We start from the raw sequence: 20,797 nt of genomic DNA, 5'->3' as shown, positions 1-20,797 counted from the left end.
CTTAGTGGGTGGCTGAGAATAAATGTGATGAAACAAATGAAAATACTTTGGAAAGTATAAAGCATTGAACCCAGAAAAGGTATTGCCATTACTGTGGACATCTTACCTGAGCACCCAACTGCTGTTGTTCAGTAAATTATTTGTCCAAACTACTAAGAGGTCTACTCGTACTTTGTTTTGGCCACACTTGCAACATGCGGAAGTTCTCAGGCTAGAATCGAACCTGCGCCACAGCTGTGACAACGCCGGATCCAGGCTACTCATTCTTTTTCTTTCTTTCTTTTGGCTGCATTCGTAGCACATGGACGCTCCTGGGTCAGGGATCAAATCCAAGCTGCAGCAGAGACAATGTCGAATCCTCAACCACTGCGCCATAGTGGGAACTCCCAGACTTGTCATTCTTTTTTTTTTTTTTTTTTTTTGTCTTTTTTAGGGCCGCTCCTGAGGCATATGGAGGTTCCCAGGCTAGGGTTCTAATTGGAGCTGTAGCCTCAGGCCTGAGCTGGAGCCACAGCAACTTGGGATCCAAGCTGCATCTGTGACGTACACCACAGCTCACGGCAACACTGGATCCTTAACCCACTGAGCGAGGCCAGGGATCGAACCCCCACCTCATGGTTCTTAGTCGGATTCGTTTCCGCTGCACCACGACAGGAACTCCAGACTTTTCATTCTTAAGCTTGTGTTTCTACGTGCTAAGCTTAATAGAGCCACAGAGAACATCCCTGATACAGTGCCTTCAGTCGTAGCTCTGTACCTAGGCCTGTGAGTCGCTGACGTATTGTCTTATTAAATTAGAGGGTAAAACTCTTAGAACAGAGGGCTCTCGTCAGACTGGCTTGCAAGTCGGGAGTGCCCAGACCCTGAAAGATAAGGACCACACAGCGGTAATACTTCCTGTCGGGGGGGTTCTTACCGCCTGGGTTCCATGCCCGCCTGTTGCTGGCAAGCTTGCACTTTGCCGAACTCGGCCGGGGCTCGGGCTTTTACCAGTGAGGGCCGCGCCTTCCCCCGCGTGGACTGCCCATGAAGGGGCGTGGGCGGCCTGGGAGAGCCTTGACTCAGAGCCTGTGGGAAAGGTGGGGCCGGGCGGCAGGTGAGGGGAAGGATGGTGAGCCGGGTGTGCAGCAGTGACATGGCATGGGAACGGGTCCCTGGCAAGGGGACGTTGGGCGGGGAGGCGGGGTGGGAGGGGGATGGTGGCCTGAGGCCTCACGGGAAAGTGGGGACCGGGGGCGGGGCGGGGGTCTGACCAGGCTTCTCGTGGAAGGATGTGATGGACGGGCAGGGTCTGGACAGGCAGCGGGCAGCCCTGCGGGCAGCCGAGGCACAAACACTTCCTTTGCTGACAATACACTCTTTATCTGTCATTTCCACTCGTCGGCTCCGTGGGTTTCCAGGAGGCAGTGTCATTCTTGAAAACTGCAGGTCAGAGAATCGAAAGCCTTTTTCAGGTTCTCTTGTACGTACTACTTTCAGCCTTAGCTCTGTGGCCCTAAGCACTGCAGCCATTCGGTTTCTTGGACTTGTCAGCAGAACTTCCAGAAGTGCTGTGGATGTAGCTGTAGATACTCAGAGACCGCTCATTCTTAAGCTTATGTTTCTGTGCTTTTGGCTGTGCCTGTGGTGTGTGGAAGTTCCCGGGCCAGGGATTGAACCCTGGCTGCAGTTGCAGGCTGCTCCACAGCGGCGGCAACGCTGGGTCCTCAACCCGCTGCGCCACACGGGAACTTCCCTTCGACGTGAATTTCTGTCGAGCAGCCTGCCGCAGCCACGCGGGGAAGCCCTGGGGAAGCACGCTCTGTTGCAGTTTTGTGCCTAGACCCTCGCTTCACTCCGAGATGCCTGTCTTCCGTCTGGTGCGGAAGCCACGCCCTTGGCCTCCCGTGCGCTGTGGCTTGCGCTTTCCGTCAAGGTTTCCCCACACGCGTCGAATACCCGCCCAGGTCCCCGTCGCTGTGTCTGCGGTCCCTTCAGAGCCGTGCTGTGGCTTGGAGCACAGCCAGCTACAGCGGCAGGTGCGTGTCAGGGCGCTGCTCTTGGGGAGCACCTGCCGGGACCGTCACGGGCCGTCTCAGGGCAGCAGCGGAGGCCCCGTCATAGGAGCTGTCAGTGCAGTAGTGTTTGCCAGCACCCAAGAGGGCCTGGGACACCTGGGTTCTGAGTTAATAAAAGCCATGAAATAAATTCACAGAGGCTTGATGGCACAAGGAAAAGCGTTGATGGGGGCTTTCAGGTTTTGTTTAGGGGGTGGGGATAGGATTAAGGTCGCACTAGGAGGGAACGACAAGCCTAAAACATCCTAAAATTGTAGCGAATCAGAGAAACCTGTCGCACACCGTCAGCTTTGTCAGGAGCGCTGCTAACCTGTGAACCACAGGCAGCCCTGAGTGGTGCCAGGCAGCCGGTGTGACGTTTCGCTAGGGGAGGGGGGGTCGGCGCGCTGGGCTCCCTCACGGAGGCTCCTCCTCAAACTCAGGGCACCCCCCATCACAGCACTTCTAAACACTCATCTGTCCCATGTTTTGTTGGTGCCAACCGTGGTCCTGGAGCGTGGCAGTGTGGGTGACGAAGCGGTGACCGCCTCGTGCCCCGCAGCTGGAGTGTGCGGGCTGCCCGGGTGGTGCTTGGTGTCTGTAGTCCCCAGATGGCGCACCGAAAGGCCAGCTGCCCTTGTCACAGCAGAGGGGGGACAACAGCAGGTGAGGATCTCGCAGAGACGCTTTAAACCCGTGTGGCGTGGTTGGAGGCAGGATGCAAGCATATTAGCCATGGGAACTTTGCATGCGGCCGGCATGAGTAGTTTTATCTATCACTTCATTTTCCTGCGTGTGTAGGACGGAGCCAGAGGCAGAGCTGGCTGTCAGATCTACATTCCTGAAAGCGTATGTTAAAGCGGCCAAGAGACTTGGCCGTCGTCTTAGTACCTTAATAAGAAAGTAGGGGAATTGCATTTCACTTGCATTTTAATTGGCTTAGATTTGGACATATGTACTATATATGTAATGTTTAAATAAAATAAATAGTTTGGATATTAAGCTAAATAATCGTGTGTTTATGAACTGTTGTATAGTAGCATAATATCTTCTTCTCTCCTTTTTTGCCACGGGAAGGTTAGAAAAGGCCAAGATTCTAAATGGAGAAACTGTGGTGACGTTTGAACAAATAAAATGCCTTTTTTTTTTTTTTTTTTTTGGCAACTAATGATTTATGTTTAAAAAGTAGGTGGACGAGGAGTTCCCATCATGGCGCAGAGTCGGATTAACGAATCCGACTAGAAACCATGAGGTTGCGGGTTTGATCCCTGGCCTTGCTCGGTGGGTTAAGGATCCGGCGTTGCCGTGAGCTGTGGTGTAGGTTGCAGATGTGGCTTGGATCCCACGTTGCTGTGGCTCTGGCGTAGACTGGTGGCTACAGCTCAGATTCGACCCCTAGCCTGGGAACCTCCATATGCCGCTGGAGTGGCCCTAGCAAAAGCAAAGAGACAAAAAAAAAAAAAAAAAAAAAAAAGTAGGCGGACGTTCCTGTTGTGGTTAAGAACCCGCTGTAGTCTCCGTGAGGTTGTGGGTTTGATCCCTGGCCTTGCTCAGTGGGTTAAGGATCCAGCATTGCCCCAAGCTGAGGCGTAGGTTGCAGATGCGTCTTGGATCCGGTGTGGCTGTGGCTGTGGCCTAGGCCAGCAGCTGCAGCTCCAACTTGGCCCCCAGCCTATGTTGCAGGTGTGGCCATAAAAAGGGCACAAAAAAGGTAGTGAGGGAGTCCTCACCCTGCATTGGGCTATAAAGGTGGCCGTGCGAACGGAACCTGTGCCGAGGAAGCTGTCTCACCATCGGTTGAGGTGGTTGTGATGGTTGGTGATCTTTACCTTGGTTTTGTTTTTTTTGATTTGGTCCGGACATCAAAATCCTGTAAGTTATGAAACGTACGAAGAAATGACTAAAGCAGTGAAACTAATGTTTATTTAGTACACTAATCTATAACACTCAAAAGGTTGAGAATTAAATCGCAAAGCTCTTTGACCCAGCACGTCTCTTCGTAGGTGTGCGCCTCAGAGCAGTCCACTTGATCCTTTGAATAAAACCTTAAGTTTTAGTCGGTGCTATCGTACAATTCGTTTAAAAATCTATCTAGGAGTTCCCGTCAGGATTCAGCAGGTTAAGGACTCCGCGTTGTCTCTATGAGGACGCAGGTTTGATCCCTGGCCTCGCTCAGTGGGTTAAGGATCCGGTGTGGATGTGGTGTAGGCCTGCGGCTGCAGCTCTGCTTCGACCCCTGGCTTGGTAAGTTCCATATGCCGCAGGTGTGTCCCTAAAAAGAAAAATAAATAAATAAACAAAACCCTACCTGAACCACGTGATTTGAGACGATCAGTGTGACGCTCTAATTGTAATGCGAAGTAAATTTTAAAATTAGTTTACAGTAAAATATTTTGTTATGTAAATGCTAGGCCATGTCTGCCCTGGAGGCCTAAGTCGGATAGATGTCTGTGCTTCTGCTGAGGAGTGTTTGAGTTTGGGAGCAGGTGGTCAGAAGCTGTTCCGTAGGAAAATACGGGAACGGGAAAATGTGCGAGGATGGGTAGAACAGCCATCTCACTGGTATCCGGTCGCCAGCAGCCCTGACGTAAGGATCATGTGTCACTCGTGTGCCCGATCGTCGAGTGAGGAAACGAGGGCTTAGGGTAGCCTTGCGGGAGCTGAGCCTTCTCCGTGAGAGAAGCACCAGCCCCGCGCCTGGTCCGGGGAGCCGGGGAGCCGGGGCGTGCGGGGAGCTGCTGCCTTGCGCTCACCCCGGGGCCCGGGTGGGCACCCGGCCTCCAGCCTCCACGTGTGGCGGCATTTGTGTGACAGGCGGCAGAGGACGGAGGAGGGACCAAAAGAGAACAAAGTTTAGCAGACCCAGGGCGGCGGGACTGCAGGGACCGTGTTGGCGCGGAGCTGCCCCGAGGCGTGACGCCGAAGCCTCGCATCGCCCGCAGGTGCGCTCGGCGCAGGTGCGAGACGGCACGTGGCCGGGGCTGTTTCTGCCGGGTCACCTGTGACAGAGGTTGACACCCAAACGTAAATGCCCATCAGCAGGCGAATAGTCACGGTTCGCGGTCGCTGCCGCCATGAAAACGCAGGAGGACCTCAGGAGTGGGTGCGTGTTGTGTCCTTAGCTGAGGAAAAGCAGGGGGCGATGGACGTGTTTGTGGGTTTGTGTGTGTGCGTAAAACTCCGGATGAGCAAGAACCCGTACCGTTAAAATTTCCTACCGCGTGGAAGAGCGCACGGCGCTGGAAGGGAGACTTTTCTTCTGTAAAGCTTTGTTGCTCTTTTAAAACAATACATTTTTTGAAAGTTTGTGTAAAAACAGCTCTGTCCAAAGCCCCCTTCCATTGCTGCTGCTGCTACTGTTTTTGTAAAAGTTTGTTACAGCCGAAGATCTCTGTGGGAACAGGGATTTTACCTGCTCTAGGGAGGGTTGAGGCTGCCGAGGTCAGACAGGCAGGTTCTGGTCTCATACTTGACAGTTTCTGTGTGATTCGGTAATCTCTTGGCACATGTATACATCTGTGAAGTGAGCTATTTGAAAATGAAAAGTATTTTTTACGGCAGTAGCATGAGCAGTGCCAAAACCCACATTGCCTCTTTATTGGGAAGTTTGAAACATTATATAAACTGGCTGTTAATGTATTTCATATCATGTTTTCCTTTTATTTTCTAGTGTTTTTGTATTTTCTAGTGTTTTTTTGGTCTTTTCTAGGGCTGCACCCATGGCATATGGAGGTTCCCAGGCTCGGGGTCCAGTCGGAGCTGTAGCCACCAGCCTACACCCCAGCCACAGCAACGCGGGATCCGAGCCTCGTCTGTGACCTACACCACAGCTCACGGCAACGCTGGATCCTTAACACACTGAGCGATGCCAGGGATCGAACCCGCCACCTCATGGTTCCTAGTCGGATTCGTTAACCAGTGCGCCACGACGGGAACTCCTTATTTTCCAGTGTTTTAGAATTCAGAAGGTACTCATTCCTGTTCAAATGAAGGATTTCTGCCGTTATTTCTTTATTTGTTTGTTTTTAACTTCATTGGTTGATTCTCCCCTGACCCCCAGGCTTAGTTTTAAAATTTTAATTAGAATGTTTTTGCCTGTGAATATTTCACTAACATATGCTTGCTTCTGAAATATATGAGGCATGCATTCATACTCTCATATTTTCAGGTTATTTTGAAATGTACACGTGAGTTCATACTTCAGATCAGCTTGACTGATTATAAGAAGTTATGCGTGTTCGATTATAAGAAGTTATGCGTGTTTGATTATAAGAAGTTATGGGTGTTTAAATCCTGAAACGCTAATGGCACCCCAGAGCATTTGTGTTTGCTCTGTAGCAGGAGAGGAAGAGAAGGAGTTCGAGATTGAAATTTGTGACTTTGGGGGAAAGGATTTCTGCACAAGATACGTCCACTTGGACAGTCTGTAGTCTCCTCATGTCCTATTGTTTTAACATTGTTTAGAAAGGAAAAAGGGGAGTTCCCGTCCTGGCACAGCAGAAACGAATCTGACTAGGAACCATGAGGCTGCGGGTTCAATCCCTGGCCTCGTCCAATGGGTTAAGGATCCAGCGTTGCCATGAGCTGTGGTGTAGAGTTGCAGACGCGGCTCAGATCTGGAGAGGCTGGGGCTGTGGCTGTGGCTGGCAGCTACAGCTCCGATTGGACCCCTAGCCTGGGAACCTCCATATGCCATGGGTGTGGCCCTAAAAAGACAAAAGACAAAAAAAAAAAAAAAAAAGAAAGAAAGAAAGGAAAAAAGAAGTGAGGACTGGTCTTTTTTTTTTAACAAAATGAAGGTACATATTTTAAAATTGAAATTAAAAAGGAGTATAAATGAAAAAGACTCATTTCCAGCCTGCTTTTCCACCACAGTGGAAGATCCGCATTAGCAGGTTGATAGGCAGCCATCTATACTTTATCTTGGGTAAGAATAAAAAAGACACACGAGGTTGGAGTGCCCATTGTGGCGCAGCGGAAATGAATCCGACTAGTACCCTTGAGGATGCGGGTTCAGTCCCTGGCCTTGCTCATTGCGTTGGGTCCTGCATTGCTGTGGCTGTGGTGTAGGCCGGCAGTTGTATCTCTGATTTGACCCTAGCCTAGGAACCTCCTCGGTGCGGCTCTAAAAAAAGAAAAAAAAAAAAAAAAAAAAAGACGCAAGTTTGTATTTGCTTTTAACCAAGTTGAGGTCACATTGAAATAGTTTTTTAGATTCAGAGTATAATCTTGATTACTTAATTGCCAAATGCTAAGACTGAAGGTAAGCTTTGTCAGTATCTGTTCTTAGAAACAAGAAAAAAAAAAAAGAAACAAGAAAAATCAGATATGTTGCACCTTTTTAACTGCTTATGCCTTGAACTTTGTTGCTCACAAATAGTGATTGAAAATCCACTGCTTTTGCCTCCACGGCGTTAAATGAGTAGTGAGCTGATAGGTCAAAAGATGTCCAGTTTGCCTTTTTTCTTTCTGAGTGTCCCTCTGTCCTTCTCCCTTCATTAGGTCCCAGTGCAATAGATAGTGTATACATCGCCTTTCTAGGCATGCTTTTAATCAAAACATCGGGGTTTCAAACATATGAGTTGCTAATTCATTTTAATATATAAACTTCCAATTTTCTTTCTATTCAAATAGAAGACTGAGGCAAATAGATTCCACTGCCAGAAGATAATCAGATCAGTTCTGTAAGTCGGCTTCTCGGCTGTTCGTCTTGGTTTTGCTAAAAATTAGGCCCCACTTCTATTCTTTATTATGCTCCATGTCCCTACTCTGAGAGGACGAAAACTTTTTCCCGCCAGTGAAGCGTCCTTCTTGTTTCGGCAGAAGATTCCTGAGAATAATGAAAAGTAACTAGACCTGTAACACAGGATGGTCGGGTAAGGGCCCGGGACGAAGGCAGGAGCAGGCAGGGCAGGAGACCAAGTGAGGGCCGGGCGGCCAGACCCTGCTGCTTCCCCCTCGGCCTCCTGCGCTGGCTGGGGAGAGAGCGCCACCGTCGCTTTGGGATCCAAGTGGCATCTGGCCCATAGGACTTCATGTAACATTGGCTCGATTGTGGACTTGGATCAGTAATACCTGGTTTAGGAGTTCCCACTGTGGCACGGGGGTTACTGGTCCAGCGTTGTCTCTCTGGTGGTTGTGGTTTGATCCCTGGCCCAGCGCATGGGTTTAGGATCTGACAAAATGGTGCAAAAAAAAAAAAGAAAGAAAAAGATTTCAATGATTGTTGTATCTATTCAGTCGCAAAATACTTTAAACTCTAATTAGAGTAAATAGAATATCACTTTAAACTAGTAGTGTATTTGGTTTCCAGCATTTTTTAAAACTTTTTTTTTCTAAAGAGGAAAAATCGTAGGTGCTGGCAGATTCCTGTCATGGTCCTAGAGTAGATCCTTTATTGCGCATATTTGGGGTTTGTTCAGGCTGTGCTATTCTTTTCTGCAATAATAATACAAACACAGTGCACATAAGACCATACTTTTGGAATCTTAAACTTTGGAATTTCCTGTCTAATGTTTATCTAAACTCCTAAGTTTAAATTTGCTTTGATACATTTTCAGTTGAATTCTTTTGAGCAAAGAGAAAGGTTTTTAAGGAGTAAAAATAGTTGGGAGGTTCTAAAAATTTGTTTTCTCCCTAAAGCACTGTATCAGAATGGTTTTGACTGTTGCATTTATTTTAACACTTATATTTCGCCAGAATGATGGGAATTAAATATTCTCTTAATTGGCGAGTGAAGACAGTTCGGAGCTCTTAGGAGGAACTTACGGGGACTTTGTGTGAGGAAGACAGAGGGTTGCTTGTGGTGATGAAATTCAGTGGTAAAGGAAAAGTGAGGTGCTGAGCACGTGGAAAAGGCTCGTGTGTGAGTGGAAGTGGGTTGCTGGTGGTCCTTTCTGTTTCCGAGGTCAGTGAGCCCGAGCTGCCACCTGTTCCTCGCGGCTCCCGCCACCGCCACACACTTCCAGTGTCCACCTGCTGCACTTGGACTAGGTGTTTCATTTAAAGGCAGTGACGTCTGCTCGGAGTAGATAGTAAGAAAACAGGACATTGATGTCCAGCCCTCCTGGGGCTTTCAGCCTGCGACCGTACCACCTCGGGGTCCCTCGCCCTCTGGGGTCCCATGGTCTGTTACCATCACAACCTCAGGAGCCCTTCAGCACCCTCCCCCCTTCTCACTTCATCTGCTGACCGAGCAGAAACCTGCTCCGGGCAACTCCATTCTCCGTCCGTATGCATCACCGAAGGCCCCCGAGTCGTGTTGCTGGCATCCCCCCCTTGCCAGATGGCTGCTTCCTTCCTTTTCCTCCTGCCCTCCCTTCAACTCTACGCAAAGGCGCCTGTCTTCTCAGGGATGTTGGAAGAAATTAGAAGAGGACTCGCATAAAGCCCTGCCACACCTGTTTGTCTGGCCCCGAGCCCGTGTATTCGTCGGGCTTTCCTTTCTCTGGGGGTGGACTGTGCCGTCAGGAAAGGTGCCCTCTGCACACGGGGTGGGTCCTCTGCCAGCACTTCCGCTGTCAGCGTCAGCCTGAGAGCATCTGTCTCACCTGCAGCAGGACCACCCACGTCTGCTTGAACCGCTGCCCTGTTTCTCTTCTACCCTTGACTGCAAAGCTCCTCCAGAGACCCTGTGCACTCACTGCTGTCCTCCCCCCCCGCCCCGTCCTGCAGAGCCCTGTCCAGCCAGGCTTTCGGCCCTGCCAGGGCTCCCAGACTGCTGCGGGCAGGTCACCATGTCCACCTCTGCCAGCAGCCGTTGACACTGTCGGTCGTTCCTCCTGGGAGTCCTCGACGCCCCCCCCCCGCCCCCCCGCCTCCCCCAGCCTCCCTTGCCGGAGCCTCTCATTTCCCAGCCGCCCGCGTGGCGTCAGCTTATCACAGGGCTTGAGCCTCCCCTCTCGTTTCCCACACTTGGGGCCTGTTGCTGTGCGTGGATGGAGGCTGATAGCCCACCTCGGCCGGCCTCCCCGAGGACTCCAGACTGGGTACCGCAGCTCTGTACCTGAGCCTGCCACCCAAATAGAACGTCTCAAATGAAGCTTGTCTGGAACGGGGCTCTTAGGGCGCCCGTAGGCATCCCCGTCTCAGAAATGGTGACTGTCCTGCGGAAACCCACGGCGCCATCCTCGGCCGTCCTCTCGGGTCTGTCGGACCTGTCAGCACATCCTGCGGGCTCTGCCCTTAGACATGTCTGGGGCCCACCTCCTTGTCTTGCCCGCGGTGTCACTGTGCCTGGCTGGTCTCCCCACTTCTGCCTCACCTTCTCAGGCTCTTGTGGGAACAGCCTCCAGAGGATCCTTAGAAAACGGTGGCAGGCATAGCAGGTGCGCCTGGGACACTTGTGTCTCGTCTTCGGTGCGCCGTCTCTAATCTGGGTCTCAGTCCAGACCCTCACGTCCCTCGGAGGTTCTTGCTGGTTTCTCACTCCTCCTCGCCTCCTCCAGCCCAGCCTCTGCGCTGCTCCCGGGGCTCCTGCTGGCTGGCAGACGCATTTTGAGCACATCCGTTGTGCCGGGCACTGCCTGGGACTGAGAGCAGATTTGCCCGCTCCCTGTCTGTAGACACACAGGTCCCGGAGCCTCCCAGATGCAGCCCAGCCTCCTTACGGGGCTTGCAGGGCCTTCAGAGCCTAGCCTCCGCCCACTCGCAGCCGCCCCAACCCCTTCTTGCGGACGCCCTGTTCCTCCATCCGGCGCCTGTGCTGGCAGGAGAGGCCGCCAGCTGGATGCCCGCTCCTCCTTGCACCCACTGCAGGTGCCGTCCTGTCAGCAAACCTTTGCACCAGCCGCCCGCCTCCGGTCACTGCCGATTTCCACTCCGCTCGGCCAGCAGCCAGCGCCGCTCCCCCGGAGCGCGGGCCACTCCAGGGTCGGTGCCAGCTCGCCTGCCTGTTCTCTAGGGGCACCTGAGGAGGGGCCCGGCGCCCTCTCTGGTCCACAAGGCCGGGTGTGTGACCACTTCTGGCGGAACGGTGACTTCAGCTAGGGTGACAGCGAGAGCTCAGCAGGGAAAAGGTAACTTTAAACAGAGAAGCAAATAAACCACAAAACAGAGCCAGTCCCCGAGAGAGGAACACCCTGTGGCAGAGAAACGGGCAGCGAGCGTGGCCAACGGGAGCTGGCTGCATTCCCGCGGCGGCGGCACTCGGAGACGGAGCTACAGTCGGCCGTGGGGTTAGACCTACACTCAGACCCACCCTTGAGCTGCGGTTAGATGAGGCTTCCCCACCTAAGGGCCCCTGTGCAGGAGGTTGTGGGCGCAGGGGGTAGAAAGCAGAGCCCGCATAAGGCCCGGTTCTCTGCAGGGTCCGCAGTGGGACCCGGCAGCGGGGCCCAAGTCGCCATGGATGCGTCGTTCTGGCCTGGGGCTTGGGCGGCTCAGAGGGGCACCCGCCGGACGCTGGGCAGAGGGTCGGCACTGGCAGCATCACCGCCTCCTCCTCGGAGCGAGCTGCATCCCGGCTCCCGCAGCACCGAGGCGACTTCCCAGAGCCAACACCTCGGAGCGGTGCCGCCACGCTGACGGAAGTTCCTGGCAGAGCTGTCGCCATAACTGTGTTTGAGATGCTTAAACATTCATGAAGAGCAGCCAGAAATTATAAAACAAAACCAGACAAAAATGCAACGAGAGCCGGAGGGCCTGGCCAGAACCAGTTTGAAATCCAGTACATGAAAAGGACATAGAATGATCAGCTTTGGACTGGACACAGCCAAAATCTAGTGCATTGGCGTGTTCCTCACAAACGTGACCCCGGTTGCAGTGCGAGGGGCACCGTGGCCAGACCGGAATCCGAGGCCCAGGTCCAGGCGAGCCCGGGGCCAGCCCTGCCTCTGCCTGACCCTCGCGGCGGTCCCTGTCTCTCAGCCTGCACTGGCCTGAGTCAGGCTCTTTCACCCGCAAAGGAAGGCTGTTGCTGCCCCCAGAGCTCAGCGGTTGGATGGGGGTGTGGATGCGACAGTCCCCCGAAGCTGCTGACCAGAGGCGGTGTGAGTGGATCAGGGTGTTGGATGCAGTTCACGCTGCCCGTCGAGGAGGAAGCTCCGCCATTCGCGGGGCGGGGTGGGGGGGGGACTTGCTGGGAGGACTCGGAGCGGGGACACGGCCCTCTCGCCTCCAGCCCCCACAGCTTCCCAGCCATGAGCTGCGCCCGGGGCCTGCCAGGCCTCGCAGGTGTATCGGCCTGGACAGGCGCTTCGTCAGGTTTGAAGACACACGGCAGTGCTTCCACCCAGCGTCCCTGGGGCCCTTTGTGCTCACAGGTCTGCACTGAATGCTCACGTCCAGAGTCGTTCACCTTCTTCAGCTGACTCCTCTTCTCAGGAGCAGCCCGTCTCCACAGGGCGGTCTCCGTGCACGTCTGTGTAAATTGTGGTAAAATATATATCGTGTCAATTGACCATTTTAACCAGTTTATGAATGGCGGGGCGACGTCAGTGAAGCCAGACTAACGGACTGGCCCTGGGGACCAGCCTTTCTGTTGGGGACACTCCAGATCTGGGGCACATGTCTGTGAGTCATTTAAAAATATCTTTCTCCCCTTGGATGTCAGCGTTTCTGTTCCGGAGAGTATCTTGGACTTCCCTGGATCTGAGGAGGCGGGCGTGGATCCCCGGCCCGCCCCCGCACGCGTGCGCCAGGGTCGGGGTGGAGAGTGAAGGCCGGGCCGAGGCGTGGTACCCGTGTGGCCTCGGGCTGGGCGGGGACGCCCCCCTCTCTGGAGGATCAGAGGTCGCACGTCCCCTGGCGCGAGTTGCCTCTGCGCGAGGACTGGAGAGGCTTGCCAGGAGTAGGTCTTTAAAGAATCTCTCCTTCTGTCTTGTTTTCTAGGAGTTTGCAGCACTTACTAAAGAACTAAACGTGTGCAGGGAACAGCTGCTTGAGAGGGAAGAGGAGATCGCTGAGCTGAAAGCAGAGAGGAACAACACCAGGGTGAGTAGGGGTCTCACCATCTGAGCACCTGCCTCTGGCCGCTGGTGGGAGGGCGCTGCGGTCCCCACACTCCAGACATGGCCCGCTCGATGCTGGGGTTCTGCGCTTTCCCACTGAGCTGGCTGGGATGGGTCCATGCAGCGTTCCCGTACCTTTGCCTCAAGTTTCTGATGCGAGCTGAAGGCATTTTGGTACCTGCGAGGGGGACTCTCTAGCATGAGGCCGAACTGAAGGGATTCAGCCCTGTCTTCGCGCGGCTTCTGGCGGGAGCGAGGGGTTCTTCGCCCCAGACTCAGATGAGAGACCGCGGAGCTCTTTGCGCGTGTCTTGCAGCTGCTGCTGGAGCATCTGGAGTGCCTGGTCTCCCGGCACGAGCGGTCCCTCAGGATGACGGTGGTCAAGAGGCAGGCGCAGTCCCCAGCCGGCGTGTCCAGCGAGGTGGAGGTTCTCAAAGCACTGAAGTCGCTATTTGAGCACCACAAGGCCCTGGACGAGAAGGTACCGGCCGCCGAGGGCAGGGCTTGATGCGTGCACCTGTCCTGCCATGAGGAGGACTGCGCCGTGTTTAGCTCCGGTTGACTTTGCAGCTTCTTGAGTTCTTGTAAACAAACCATTTCTCTAGGAAGGCAGAGCTCTGTATGGTTAAAGAGTGTTGGCTGGCGTTCATGTGTTAAGATGTATCACATTCTCCACACCAACTTGCTGTTAAGAATTGGGTAATTTATTTAGCGGGGATTTTTTCTCAGACTTTGAAGCTATTAACAAGCAGATCTTCTTGACGTTAAAATCCGCGAGCGGCCTGAAGGGTCATTACTGTGTTTTACTCCACTAATGGTAGGTTAAGGGGACTGCACAGTCAGAGTTAAATCAGGAGTGCCCATCGTGGCGCAGCAGAAACGAATCCGACCAGTGCCCATGAGGATGCGGGTTCGATCCCTGGCCTCGCTCAGCGGGTTAAGGATCCGGTGTTGCCCTGAGCTGTGGTGTCGTTCGCAGACACGACTCGGATCCCACGTTGCTGTGGCTCTGGTGCAGGCTGGCAGCTGTAGCTCTGATTCACCCCCTAGTTTGGGAACCTCCATATGCCGGGGGTGCGGCCCTCAAAGAAAAAGAATGAACGTATGTACACACACACTAACTCAAACTCTTGTGTTTTCAGGTGAGGGAGCGATTACGAGTAGCACTTGAAAGGTGTAGTTTGTTAGAAGAAGAATTAGGTGCCACACACAAAGAGGTGAGCTTGCTAAGTCATCGTCATCTGAATTGAGGGTTCTTCGTTTGTGCTGCTTCGTTTTTAAAAAAGCCCGTAGGCTATAATTGTGCATGTTTGCCTTTCTAATTGAGGACAGCCCGTCTGGCCCCTTTGAATGACGAGGAAGCGAGACTTTTAGTCCAGAGTTGCAGAACCCCCAGGCCCCGTTTGTCCGGCAGACGCCCGTCCTGACTTTAATGAGCTGTGCGTTCAGCACGGTACCCCCACCCCCGCGTTTTCTCTCCATTCAGTGCTCGCCGTGTACAGCTGTCGTGCCAAGCGGAGTTTGCCTGTCTCTCCTGACTTCTTTCCTTTCTTTCAATGTTTTGGTTTAGCTAATGATTCTTAAAGAACAGAATAACCAGAAGAAAACACTTACGGACGGGGTGCTTGATGAAAACCACGAGCAGGAAGACACGCCGAGCGCCAATGGGAAGGTGAGTCAGCCCTGGGCCCCCTGTCGGGTCTCGTCTCCCCGTCGGCCGGTGTGCGGGGCGGCCGCCTGAGCAGCCACGGGCGTCCCAGGCGCCCGCCCGCCCGCCGTGTGCGCAGAGCCGGTTCCGACTCCGCGAGTCCCCGGGGCTGCTTTACGTCCCCCCTCACCAAACAAGGCTGTTGAAAGCCTCTTTGCCCTGTCAGCGGTCTTCCGACGGTTCTCTGAGCCACGAGGAGGACCTGGCCAAAGTGGTGGAGCTCCAGGAGGTCATAGACAAGCAGGCGAGGGAGCAGACCCAGATGAAGGAGCGCCTGGCAGCCCTCTCTGCGCGCGTGACCGAGCTGGAGGGGGACCTGGACACGGCCAGGAAGGACCTCATCAAGTCCGAGGAGGCGAACACCAGGCTGCAGCGGGACGTCCGCGAGGTGAGGGACGGCGACTGTCCGTGTCGTCGGGCGCGTGGCCGGCTTGGTTTGACCGCCGGCCTCTGGCTCTCGTGTAGGTGAGCGCAGGACCGAGCAGTGCGCGGAGGCCGTGACGGGCTGCTCCCGGGTCCGTGTCGAGGTCTTTAAAGGCAGCGGAGACCTGTGCCCGCTCCTCCCCGGCGCCAGACGGACCCGAAGCCGGGCCTCCCGCTGTGCTGCCGCCGTGAATGCGTGACGCCCTGGCCGTGGCCGCCTCGTTTCCGCAAGTTCTAGGCTGTCTGCATGTGCTCTGGGTCCTCCCACCCGCCTGAGCGGGGGCACACGGTCTCGCCGCGCGAGCGCTGGGCTGTCGAGGAGGGGTCGGCTGTCTTCTCGCCCTCTGCTGCCCTGCTCTGTGGAGGAATGTGTGAAACAGATGAAGAGCTCCCGTCGCGGCAGCGCCCGTGCTGGGAATCCAGCTAGTGTCCATGAGGAGGCAGGTTCGATCCCTGGCCTCGCTCCGTGGGTTAAGGATCTGGCGTTGCTATGAGCTGTGGTGTAGGTCACAGACGAGGCTTGGATTCAGCATTGCTGTGGCGTGGGCCGGTGGCTGCACCTCCAGTTCAACCCCTAGCCTAGGAATTTCCGTGTGTCTCAGGTGCAGCTCTAAAAAGAAAAAAAAAAAAAAGCAAATGAGTGCTTGGAGTTCCGAGGTGGCCTAGCGGTAAAGGATCTGGCATTGTCACTGCTGCGGCATGGGTTCTGTCCATGGCCTGGGAACTTCCACATGCCTTGAGCACAGCCAAACCTCTCCCCACCGAAAAAAACCCCCAAACAGAAAAACCCAAATGAGTGCTAGATGCTGGCACCCCCTTCTGGCACTTTCACCCCTCCTTTGTAAACTGACAGCCCCCGGCCCCCTCATCCCTCCTCGTGAGAGCTCCAGGAGAGCCCTTTTAACGTGTGTGGAGGACGCACCTGCTCTCCGTTTGGTAGCTTGGTGCGAGGAGTTTTGTGTAAGAATTCAAAACAGAAACATTTGCCTTTACTTTATAACCTGTTTATATTATTCTTGGGCAACAGTAGATTATGTGGCAGAGTTTACTATGTAGAGAACTTTGAAAAAAAGTTTTAAGACTTGTTACTTTTCCTATTAAGACTCAGCTAACCTTGGTTCCTTGGTGAACAGGGAGGGACCCGAAATGGACTTTTACCTGCGGGCCGGGTTGGGATTGCCCTAGCAGGAAGCTCTGGTCCTGGTTGCAGCATTCGATACTGTGTGATACAACTTAGCTGTCGGAGAATTCAGCTGTAGAGGGCTGCTTCCAACTACATTAAACTTGGACTTCTATTTCCATTTGTTAATATCATCACTTGAGGAGTTCCCGTCGTGAACAGCGTCCCAGCTGGGATCCATGAGGATGCGGGTTGGATCCCTGGCCTTGCGCAGTGGGTTAAGGATCCGCCGTTGTGTGAGCTGGGGTGTAGGTCGCAGATGCAGCTCAGATCTGGCGTTGCTGGGGCCGTGGTGTAGCCCGGCAGCAACAGCTCCGAATGGACCCCTAGCCTGGGAACCTCCATATGCCGCGGGCGTGGCCCTAAAAAGACAGGACAAAAAATATGTGTATCTTATTACTTGAACTTTGTGTTAATTGGATGATAATCTATCCAGCTTTTACCCAAGAAAACGAGACATCTGTCTCGCTGTTGTGTCTGTTGAGAGGTCACTCCCTGTTCTGGGAAAAGCCCACTTGTATCGTGAGGCAAAGAAAGTCCTGTCTTCATGGCAGAGCAGATGGCTTCAACTCCTGGAATTCTTTCGATAGTGGGATATTTTATTATTACTGTTGTTGTTGTCATTTTTTTTGGGGGGGGTAACATATGTAGAACAGGATAAGCTTGTTAAACTGAATGGCCAGACATAGCGTTAAGATAGATGAGCGCTGGGTGTTCCCGTCCTGGTGCAGCCAAAACGAATCCAACTAGGAACCATGAGGTTGCGGGTTTGATCCCTGGCCTTGATCAGTGGGTTAAGGATCCGGCGTTGCCGTGAGCTGTGGGGTAGGTCGCAGATGCGGCCTGGATCTGGTGTTGCTGTGGCTGTGGCTGTGGCGCAGGCCGGCGGCGACAGCTCCAATTAGACCTCAGCCTGGGAACCTCCATGTGCCGCGGAAGCGGCCCTAAAAAGACAAAAGACCAAAAGAAAAAGACACGATGAGTGCTGGCGTTCCCTCGTGGCCTGGCGGGTTCGGGATCTGGCGGTGGCACTGCTGCGGCCGCGGCCGTGGCTGCGGTGGAGGCTGGCTCTCTGGAGCGGAGCATTCACTTGGTGTGTGTTGGCAACTGTGGAGGTGGGTGGGGGTCCTTTCGCGGTGCAGAAGGTCGGTGTCTCCAGCAGTTTAATTTTGAGGGCACTCCTTTTACGTGTGATTTGAAAATTAGGATTTCGTCCAGCTTTTTCCTCTTAAGTGTATCCGTGGGTTACGTGTCAGTCGCTTAACCTTTTCTCCTCTGAACTGCCTGACCCAGGCCATGGCCCAGAAGGAAGACATGGAGGAGAGAATCACTACTCTGGAGAAACGCTACCTCGCCGCACAGCGGGAAGCCACCTCTGTGCACGACCTCAACGATAAACTTGAAAATGAAATTGCAAATAAGGATTCTATGCATCGACAGGTAGTGGTGTTCGTTGACCTCCGTCTGGCGTTTGTTGATCACTAGCGAAAGTAAAGACCCTTTCCTGTGACTTTTCCTGTTGGAAGTGAAGTCTCGATGTAAAGTGTTTATGGTCGTAGGATGTTATGTTCAAAAGTGTGGGTGACGGCAATTTACAAGTTTTAGCTAATTAATTATTTTGCCTTTTCTAGGGCCACTTCTGCCGCACATGGAGGTTCCCAGGCTAGAGGTCCACTCGGAGCTGTAGCCACCGGCCTCCGCCAGAGCCACAGCAACGTGGGATCCAAGCCGCATCTGCGACCTACACCGCAGCTCATGGCAGCGCCGGATCCTTCACCCGCTGAGCAAGGCCAGGGATCAAACCTGCAACCTGGTGGTTCCTAGTCAGATTCGTTAACCACTGAGCCATGACGGGAACTCCTACAAGTTTTAATTATTTAAGATTTGGTGTAGCTGTTTTATGGAGCTATGCTAGTGATTCTTCTGTTTTGCTTTAATTGAGCATTAATCTGTTGCTTCTTAGCTTTTTTTTTTTTTTTTTTTAAGGCTGTCCCCTTGGCATATGGAAGTTCCCAGACTGGGGGTTGAATTGGAGCTATAGCTGCAGGCCTACACCACAGCCACAGCTACAGTGATGCAGGTTCTGAGCTTTGTCTGTGACCTGCACCCCAGCTCACAGCAGCATCAGATCCTTCACCCACTGAGCAAGGCCGGGGATGGAACCCGAATCCTCGTGGTTACTAGTCGGGTTCGTTTCCGCTGGGCCACAACGGGAACCACTGCTTCTCAGCATTTTTACCAAAAGAGCAGAGAGTGGCAAAGAATTTCAAGGCAGCTGGCCGCCTGTTAGCAGCTGGATCCGTGTGATAGACGGCAGACTGAGAAACGTGGTCCGAGTAAGGTTTGCTAAGCTGCCCTTGCTCCTGTTTCTGTGTGGCCTCAACAGTCAAGAGTTAACAGGAAAACCAAGGCCAGTTTCTCGAGGTCCATCATCAGGGGCTCCCGGTGGCCTAGTGGTTGGGGATCTGGCCTTGGCACTGCTGGGGCACAAGTTCCACCCCAGACCCGGGGACCTCTGCGTACCGCAGGCACGGCCGAAAAAAGAAAGAAAAAGCCTTCTCTGGCAACACTTAGGAAAAGCACACGCTCTGGCAAGAGGGGTTTTGCATGTCGAAACCCAGCCTGTGAGGGTGGGTGCATCGTCCTCCCCGAGAGAAAGGCGTGACCCTAGAGCGGCTGCCCCAGCGGTTGCGCTCCGTCCCATCCCTGCCTTTAGAAGTTCCAGTTCCTTAAAAGTGTGGCCTGGTTTGGATGCTTTGCTCTCATCCCATAGACGGAGGATAAGAACCGCCAGTTGCAAGAGCGCCTGGAGCTGGCGGAGCAGAAGCTGCAGCAGACCCTGCGCAAGGCGGAGACGCTGCCCGAGGTGGAGGCCGAGCTGGCGCAGCGCGTGGCCGCGCTCTCTAAGGTGCGCCTTGAGGGGGACCTGTCGGGGTGCGTTCGCAGTGTCCTCCCGGCCGGGCCGCGCAGCCGCCGGGGAGCGCGGCTCTTCCTCGTGCTCTTTCACTGCTGCGAGCGGGACACGCTCCTGGTGTCACGTGTGAGCCCGCTTCCTCGTCCTACCTAGCTTAAGTTCCCTCCGCTTCTGTTGGATGTGTCCTGTGTGTCCCTGCTGCTTAGAGGTCACTCGGCACCCAATTCCAAGCACAGGGTCGAAGCGTTGGGTCAAAAAGCAGGGTCGTTTTTCTCAGAAATGGGGAATTTCCATTCTCTTAAAAACAGCCAAGATGACTTTGTCATAAACGGGTTTTTCAGTCATTTATTCAGTCATTTGTCCAACAAGTCGCACCTGGGCATGTGCCAGACACAGACCTGTGCTCGCGGCCTCCTCTGTCCCCAGGGGGAGCCAGCAGGTGCCACGCGGTTCCCCACAGGGCAGTGGTTAACGCTGGGCTCCGCTGGTCCGCCCAGCAGGGAAGACGCGTCCCCAGCAGCCCAGCCAGGCGGCCTGGGCCCGGCCAAGGCTTAGCCCTGCACTGCCAGTGGGCATCGGCCAGGCATCGAGAGGTGTGCCCCGGCCGTGCTGGCACGTCTGCCAGGTGTTTGTTTTGCCAGGTGAGGGGCCGGGCAGCCCCAGGACGCTGGCTAACAGTGGGTGCCAGATGACGTCAGGAGCTCAGGCCCCTTGGAGGAAGCTCTGACCGCTCCAGCGGGAGCTCCCCGTCCCTCTGTGAGCGGCGTTAAAGCTCAGTGTCTTTCCTCTCCTGCCATCTCTCCCGGCCTTGGTCGGCCTTGTCGTCTGACCTTTTGTCTTCTGGAAACTCTGCTGCTCAGGAAGCTAAGCTGTTGGAGTTTTACTTCCCAGCTTAGGGAGGTAGCTGCGCACTCGGCTTTCACCCTGCTGGCCGTCCGAACGCAGCCTGGGCTGGGAGGACATGGCCCTCGAGGTCGCACACGGGGCAGGCAGGCGGGGAGAGCATGGCCTCTCCCACCCATCGCTCACCAGCCCCAGGGGCGCCTCAGCCACCCACAAGAGGGGTTTTACTGTTGCCGCATAGGGTGCGTGGTCCCGTGGCACCTGCTCCCCAGGCCTCATGGCTGGAGGTGGTCCGCGCAGAGCCCGGCCCGCTCGCTGCTGGCGCCGCTGCAGTGCACCCTGCTGGCTGCCCGCTGAGGGGCCTTGCGGGCGGGACTGACCCCGGTCTTTGCCGACAGGCCGAGGAGAGACACGGCAACATCGAGGAGCGGCTCCGCCAGATGGAGGCGCAGCTGGAGGAGAAGAGCCAGGAGCTGCAGCGGGTACGTGCGCAGGCGGCCCGGCACCTCGCCGCCTGCCTTTCCTTCCCCCGCCTGGCTTCTGCGCAGTGACCCTGTGGGCTGTCTGTGACTTGTCTGCTGGGGGACGATGTTATGTCGACCCTGGAGCAGGGGGAGAGCTTGTTGTCGGGGAGCAGGTGGCAGGGAGTCCCCACGCCATGGTGGCAAGCCTCTCGGGGGAGCCCCTCAACAAACCTGAGGTGCTGGCCTGGGGTCCCGTGAGGCCTAAGGCTCAGTGTCCTAG

At 54.5% G+C, this 20,797-nt stretch overlaps 1 protein-coding gene across 11 annotated transcripts in view; it reads left to right on the top strand.

Annotated features, from left to right (window-relative positions):
- The window catches only part of PPFIA1 (PTPRF interacting protein alpha 1), a 91,498-nt gene that overhangs the window by 25,417 nt on the left and 45,284 nt on the right, over nucleotides 1-20,797 (top strand). For all 11 annotated transcript variants that reach the window (XM_085010468.1, XM_021082669.2, XM_021082667.2 and 8 more), the window contains 8 exons: nucleotides 12,867-12,968; nucleotides 13,302-13,466; nucleotides 14,128-14,202; nucleotides 14,556-14,657; nucleotides 14,860-15,081; nucleotides 17,590-17,736; nucleotides 19,070-19,204; nucleotides 20,452-20,535. In XM_085010468.1, coding sequence (XP_084866594.1) covers nucleotides 12,867-12,968; nucleotides 13,302-13,466; nucleotides 14,128-14,202; nucleotides 14,556-14,657; nucleotides 14,860-15,081; nucleotides 17,590-17,736; nucleotides 19,070-19,204; nucleotides 20,452-20,535 — 1,032 coding nt within the window. The remainder of the gene's footprint in view (nucleotides 1-12,866; nucleotides 12,969-13,301; nucleotides 13,467-14,127; nucleotides 14,203-14,555; nucleotides 14,658-14,859; nucleotides 15,082-17,589; nucleotides 17,737-19,069; nucleotides 19,205-20,451; nucleotides 20,536-20,797) is intronic.

Source organism: Sus scrofa, chromosome 2 (assembly GCF_054392235.1).
Source record: "Sus scrofa isolate SSC_HxYL_T2T_F1_AM1 chromosome 2, Sscrofa_HxYL_maternal_Yorkshire_Landrace_v2.0, whole genome shotgun sequence".
Taxonomy (NCBI): domain Eukaryota; kingdom Metazoa; phylum Chordata; class Mammalia; order Artiodactyla; family Suidae; genus Sus; species Sus scrofa.
Note: the sequence above shows the minus strand (reverse complement) of the source record. Positions and strands in the feature narration are given on the sequence as shown.